General features: G+C 50.1%; 1 protein-coding gene across 1 annotated transcript in view; it reads left to right on the top strand.

Moving 5' to 3' along the window:
• Positions 1-1908, top strand: part of LOC141983736 (uncharacterized) — a 58921-nt gene extending 57013 nt beyond the window's left edge. The window contains exon 6 of the mRNA XM_074946762.1: positions 315-1908. Coding sequence (XP_074802863.1) covers positions 315-356 — 42 coding nt within the window. The 3' untranslated portion in view covers positions 357-1908. The remainder of the gene's footprint in view (positions 1-314) is intronic.
• Positions 1909-7388: the final 5480 nt, after the last annotated feature.

Below are 7388 nucleotides of genomic sequence, written 5' to 3' on the forward strand. Positions count from 1 at the left end.
GGCATAGTATCCAGGGCTCCCCTTGTCGTGGCTGGTCTACAAAGTCATTTGTCATGATCAAGCTTAAAGCTTCTTCCAAAAGAGGGAAAAAACAAAACCTTCTCTTGTAACAAAACAGATGAGCTGGGTTTAGTGGGCACTATATAGGGAGGTAAATTATTAACAGTATTATTATCCTAGATAAGTCTGCACCAGACTCCGAGATCTGGTCGCTACCAAACTCTGGAGAAGTTTGGACCCAGAGCCACTTTGGATCCATCTCTAGTTATTGCTCATGCTAACAGGCTTCTGCTTTCCTCTCTGTCATCCCACAGGACAGTGAGGTGCCCACCGTCCTAGCCCAGCCAGAAGAATGAGGAGCCCCAACTTCAGGGGAAGGCTATATCAAGTACAGAGAGAACTCCAATCCTGACTAGCCCTTCCAGGAGAGGCAGACGTTTGCTGACCTTTCATGGAGGGACGCTGTGAAGCCATGCCTGACGCAAGCATCCCCAGCTCCTGCCCCTACCCTGTTAACGGTATTACGCGGATACACCAAGGACCTCCTTAGAGATCACAGTTAGGAACGTCCCGCTGCCGCTGATGTCACAGTGTCGACAGCTCCATCAAAGGTGCTGGAACAGCATGTCTTACCCGCAACAGCTGTTGAAGAAACTGATACCAATCATGTCTGAGCATGGAGCGCGACATGACAGGCTCTGAGCATTACAGGGAGACTAAGGGAGTGATGGATCTCCACCAGTATCCTCCTGAGACCTGTGCACTGGGACGTGATGTCTGCCCTTTTGGAGACACTGTTGTACCGCAAGTGCCAGAACCCTCCCTCTCACCCAGCTGTTACTATGGGGTTTGAAAGCCAGCGCTGTACAACAGCGTGGTACGATAGCTGTGCGCTCAGCTGTGATGAAGTCCTTGGCTAGTAACTGAATGCCCTTGAGGAGGCATTCCCTGGCTGGGTGCAACAAGGTTTCAGAAATGAAGAGCACGTCTTGGAAGTCCCAAGGGGAAAGCAGAACGAGCAGGGTGATTACAGTACATTATGCAGGCAGGAGCAAATCAGTATAGGTCACCATGTCCCACAGGGCTGCTAAGTGGTGGCTTTTGGAAACTCATGTCTAATTCTATAGGAGCCCAGATGTTTATCAGACCAAATAGTAACTTACCAAATTTCTCTTTCTCCAGCACTTAGTCTGGGAATTAATAGCCCTGCTGTGATCTAAACTTTAGGGCCTTCTGATAGTAATCTGTAGCCTTATCTCGATTTCCCCCTCAATCTGCTCTCTGATACTGGCATAAATCCACTGACTTCAGTAGTGTTACTGCTGAATTACACTAGCATAAATGGGAGGAGAATTGGGCCCAGTACTTTACCTGGGCTAAAATCTACTGTCAGCATGTCCCAGCCTGGCTTACCCATTACACTAAGGGGGTACACAGCATGTCATGACTACAGAAGCTGATGCATTGTGACTGTTAGTGTGATCACAGTAACTTTGTCAGTGTGCCAACGGGACATTGTTCAGAGCTGCATCTGATAGTGTTTGGTGCAAGGGGAAGGGCCGTCCCTTCTCCGTTATCAACCCGGTTATTCAGAGTTAAGACAAACAAATATCTGAGCCAACCCTCCAAAAAGCATTTAGCGGGAAATGGCTGGGGGTTGTGCCAGGGAATTCTGCCCTCCCCCCATCAGCTGTCCTGAAAATAAAACCAAAGGAGATGAGTGTGTTCATCTTGTAAGGAGGCATCAAGATCAAGAACCACCTGAAGTCTGTCTCCCACCCACAAGAACTGGCAAATAACGTTTTACAGGAAATCTTAAAGCTTGGCTACCTAGCAAAGAGCTCACTCAACAAGCTCTTAATCAAAAATTTCCAACATTCTGCTCTGCCTGGGGCTATGAAAATCAACAGGGTAAGAAACCATTCTCACTGTGAAATGTGTATATTTTTTCACTTTGTATTAAGGTTCTGTTTGTAAGGAGTTTTTAAATGGTTAATCAGTGATTAATAAATGGTTTATAGATTGTTACAGATCTATCACAGTGAGAGGTTGCTTATAACCAGTGGCTTATAACTATCTATAACACCTACTGTTACCTTGTAACTGTCTATAACATATTTATCCCCTCATTTATTAACCTGCGATATTAACCTGCCTTATTATAAATGGAACCTTAACAAAGGGTGAATCTCTAGCTGAAGAGAGTGGTACCTCAATCACACTTTATCCAACCCCCGTTTTTGCTCTGGTGGTTTGGACCAAATGGACCCTGTGGATGAGCTAGCCCTGGTTTTGCAAAATGAAAACTCCATCCAGTCCTGTCCTATCCTGTACTCATCATGCTGGTGTGTGTGTGTGTGCGCGCGCGCCTCGTTTTCATATGTTCAACCCTAATGACCCACAACAGCTGAAACGTTGCTACTTGCTGAGGGAGCTGCCATGGGCCACAGCAGGAGCTGTGTCTGCGTTAGCTGGTGCCAGACCAGAGCTGTAAAATCCTGTGGAAGTTCAGGCTCCTCAACTAAGCAAAACGGTTCCTTTTTCCTTTAAATGGCTGATTGTGCAATAAGTGATCAAAGGACAGACAGGTCCACATGGGATACTTTTCTCACTGGGGATTGAGGGTTGAGACCCATTCTCTATTCTTTCACGTTCTTATACTGTGCCCATCGCTGTGGTTTCTGAGCACAAGACATAATCTGAACAGCAGGCAATTGGGAATAAATAGGGATTAATATTATTATTTATTGTTTGTATTGCAGTATTCAGGCCCCTTTGTGCCAGACGCTGTACAAACATCTAGGAAACCTCTGTCCCGGCACTGAAGATCTTACAGTCTAATTACATCTAACGGAGGCAGATCTAATTCATGCAAAGACCAAAGTAACCTGTGGAAATAATAGCCACAGCAGGTGACTGAACCAAAGTGTGGGACAAATTCAGCTAGGTGCAGAGCTAAATACTGAGTGCCATAGCTGAGGGCTGCTAGGAGATCTAGCCCTGTCCTCTTCTGCCCCTTCCAAGGCCCTTCGGCTAGTGCCTATCTGCCCCTACAGATCCACGAAGGTACATAGGTGCCTAGACCCCAGCCTTAGGCACTTAAGTCCCAGTTTTAGGCTCTACTCGATCCACAGAACTCCCACCAAACCCTGCAGGCACCTGCATTTCCAGTATGAAAGTTCTACCGGCCCCTTTTTTTGTGGTTCCAAGGATGCCCACTGCTGCCTCGTGCTTGGTGGCCGGATGCCTATCTCCCGCTTAAGCCCCATAGCACTCTGCGATCCAGGGGAAGATGAGCATTCAGCTATGTAATGTGAGTATAGGAGGGGCCCTCTCCAGTAGGTGTGCTCAGAGGCTGCCTGCCGGAAGGACTCCCATTCAAAATTAGGGGGAGAGGAGGAGGTAACACCTCCCCACCACCTTATAACTTTCATCCCAGGGGTTAGAGCATTTACTTGGGAGGAGGGAGACCCAGGTTCAATTCCCCCCTCAGCAGAGGTGGAGAAAGGTGGGAGACCCCTGTTCAAATCCTCCTATGTGGGGGTGTTCTAACCCCTGAGCAATGGCATGTTCTGATATAGGGTTCCTTCAGTCATGGGTGCCAACTCCGTGGATGCTCTGGGGCTGGAGCACCCATGGGGAAACAATGGGGAAATGCCCCAAGGGAAAGCACCAGCAGCCCCCCATGAGAACCTCCCCAGCGCCTCTTACCCGCCGGTGGGCCATGCCAATCAGCACCTCCTGCTCCCTCCCACCCGCCGCAATCAGCTGTTTCGCAGCGTGCAGGAGGCGCTGGGGGAACGCGGGAGGAGCTAGGACATTGTGTGCTTGGGGGAGGGGTGGAACAGGGTGGGAAGAGGCGGGGCAGGGGTGGCACCCCCCCAGCACATTGGAAAGTCGGCACCTGTGCCTTCAGTCACTCCTGCAGAAGCTGTTTCTCTGTGTATACATAATTAGACAGGCAGTAGGCCGGAGAGAGCGAGCAAAAGTGAGGAAGACTGTATAGTCCAGTGGTTGGAGCAATCACCTGGGTGTGGGGAGACCCAGGGTCCAGTCCCCTTGCTCTCATTAACTTCAAACTTCAACTGTTGTGTCAAGAGTCTGTATATATTGAGCCTTGGGGACTGGCTAGCTCGGGGATTGCTTAGGGGACACAGAGCCTTTCATCCCTAGGTGATTCAAATCCAGCCAGGGTTGGTGATGACTGAACAGTTTGCTGATGCTAGGTGTCCTGTGTGCAATGATCCACAAGTCTCAAGTCTCTTTTGGAGTGGACGAGCCTGCATGTATCACACCACTGCTGCTGCTTTGTCCCCTTGCCTCAAGCCCTGGTGACTTTGGGTGCCCGTCCGCAGGGCGGGATTTGCTAGGGCTGCATGGAACATGAACCCCTTGAAGTGGGAGACAAAGGTGAGACCCCGACCTACCTTCCAAACTGGATGGGAGCAATAGCAGCAAACCCTGGGGGTTCAGATCTGGTGACTAAATGCTGATTCTGGGAAGGGAAGGGGAGAGGGAACTGGGACAGAAAAACAGGAAGAAAAGAGAGAGTGAAAAGAGAGGAGAGCTCTCTTTTCGTCTCTCCCCCTCCATCTCTCCCCTTCCCTTCTTCCACACTACAGTGCCCTCCCTCCGTGACCTATTGTCCCAACATCCCTATTTTTTGGCATCCTTTCGTAGCGTTCACTCTGTGGTTGGTGCTCTAACTGTGGCCAGGGCCCTGGCTCTCTGGGTTCAGCCCTTCTCCAGCTGCCTGACAGGTGTCTTTGTCTCCAGATGGCCCCGCAGCAAGTTCTCTGGAAGCTAGTCTGTAAACTATTTGCGGGGAGGGAATCGCCTTTTGTCATCCCGATTGTGAGGCTAGTAGCACGCTCTGGGGGGCTGTGCAATAACAACATCAACATGCATGTCAGGACAGAGAACTCTGCCAGGGGTAAGCACGCTCCATACGTCCACCGGGGAATCCTCAGGAGATTAGTCTCAGAAATGGGATCTGGAATGACCTTGTGCTCCAAGGGACTGTTATCCTTAGTCTTTGTGCCTCACTCCATCCACCAGGAACAGTAGGTAAAGAAAAAACAGCAGAAGCCTCACACTCAGCCATGAGCTGAGCTGGGGGAATTGAATGCTGTGAGGGAGACGTTGTAAAAGGTCCCCTCAGATCTGCAGGCCATGAGATGGTGGCCGTGGGGGAGCAGTTTTCACTTGTGTCCCAATTGCACAGTCCTCTCGCCCTGCCCTTCTCCCACACTTGAACATCAATGAGAACATTGTTTGTGACCTAATTTTCTCCCCCTTGCTGAACTCTGGCTTCTATCTCTGTAGTAAACTAACAAAGAGGGGCTATGTTAACGCAACAAGGGTCCTGCCTAAACTGGAAACAAAGCAGGGGTATTCAGAGTTTAGGCCCCAACAGCCTAGCTGGCTGTATGGCTGCTGCCTGGCCTGATAGAAAACCAGGTGACACAATGGGGCAGAGAGAAAGAGAGAGGGTGAGACATCTGGAGAAGAGGCCTTAGCTCGGTGTTCTTTATTTGTGTGTTTCAGTATGATCACGGGGCTTACATTCCTTTCACGAGATGGCTCTGTTTCATTATAATCTCATTATTCATAATATTTACTGGTTTTTCAATAGCACTTAGAGACCCCAACCAAGATCAGGGCTAGGTGCTGTACAAATGCAGAGTAAGGGACAGGCCTTACTCCAAACATTACAATCTAAGTCAACATGACCAACAAAGGGTGTGTTATGTCCATTTGACAGGCTGGGAACTGAGGCACAGAGATTAAATGGTTTGCCCAAGATCATGCAGCGAGTCCATGGCAGAGTTCCTGATTCCCAGGCCAGAACATTGCCCATTCAACCATCTTTTCTTCCTCCCTAACTCCAAGCTCACACTATCTGTGCTACAAGTCCATAGGGTTGCCAACTTTCTAATCATACATAACCAAGCACCCTAGCTGCGCCCGCTCCCCGCGGCCCCTGCCCCGCCCCTCCCTGAGGCCCTGCCCCCACTCACTACATTCCCCCTCCCTCAGTGGCTCACTCTCCCCCACCCTCACTCACTTTTACTGGGCTGGGGTAGGGGCTGCAGGAAGGGGCTCCGGGTTGGGGGATGGGGCTGAGGGATTCGGAGTGCAGGAGGGGACTGCGGGTTAAGGCAGGGGGTTGGGGTGCAGGAAGGGGTATGGGTTCTGGGGTGGGGCTGGGGATGAGGGGTTCAAGGTGTGGGAGGGTGCTCTGGGCTAGGGCAGAAGGCTAGGGTGCGGGGGGGGGGGTGAGGGCTCCAGCTGGGGATGCAGGCTCTGGGGTGGGGCTGAGGATGGGGGGTTTGGGGTGCAGGAGGGGGCTCTGGGTTTGGGGGGCTCAGGGCTGGCGCAGGGAGTTGGGGCTTGGGGTTGGGGTCTGGGCTTACCTTGGGCAGCTTCCAGTCAGTGGCACAGCAGGTCTAAAGCAGGCTCCCTGCCTGTCCTGGCACCGTTCTGCGCCCTGGAAGCGGCCAGCAGGTCCGGCTCCTAGGTGTGGGGTCCAGGAGGCTCTGCGCGCTGCTCTTGCACGCAGGCACTGCCCCCCCCAGCTCCCATTGGCACGGAACCTCAGCCAATAGATGTGTCTGGAGCCGCTGCTTGGAGTGGGTTCAGCGTGCCGAGCTGGGTGGCCCCCCGCCTAGGAGCCGGACCTGCTGGCTGCTTCTGGGGCACAGCACGGTGCCAGGACAGGTAGGGACTAGCCTGCCTTAGCTCCGCTGCACCGCCAGCCGGACTTTAATCTGCATGTGGGAGCCCATTGCATGAACTGCAGCCTGGAATCCACTCCAGAGCCATCTGTGAGGCGAGGCTGGAGAGGGATATATAGATATAGAGAGAGAGCAAGATCTATATTAGGGCTGTCGATTAATTGCAGTTAATTCATGCGATTAACTCAAAAGAATTAATCGTGATTAATTTAGTTTTTAATCGCACTGTTAAACAATAGAATACCAACTGAAATGTATTAATATTTTGGATGTTTTTCTACATTTTCAAATATATTGATTTCAATTACAACACAGAATAGAAAGTGTACAGTGCTCACTTTATATTATTTTTATTACAAATATCTGCACTGTAAAAATGATAAACAAAAGAAATAGTATTTTTCAATTCACCTCATACAAGTACTGTAGTGCAATCTCTTTATTGTGAAGGCGCAACTTCCAAATGTAATTTTTTTTGTTACATATCTGCACTCAAAAACAAAACAATGTAAACCTTTAGAGCCTACAAGTCCACTCAGTCCTACTTCTTGTTCAGCCAATCGCTAAGAGAAACAAGTTACATTTACGGGAGATACTGCTGTCTACTTCTTATTTACAATGTCACCTGAAAGTTCAAACAGATATTCACAT

This window comes from Natator depressus, chromosome 3 (assembly GCF_965152275.1).
Source record: "Natator depressus isolate rNatDep1 chromosome 3, rNatDep2.hap1, whole genome shotgun sequence".
Lineage (NCBI taxonomy): Eukaryota > Metazoa > Chordata > Testudines > Cheloniidae > Natator > Natator depressus.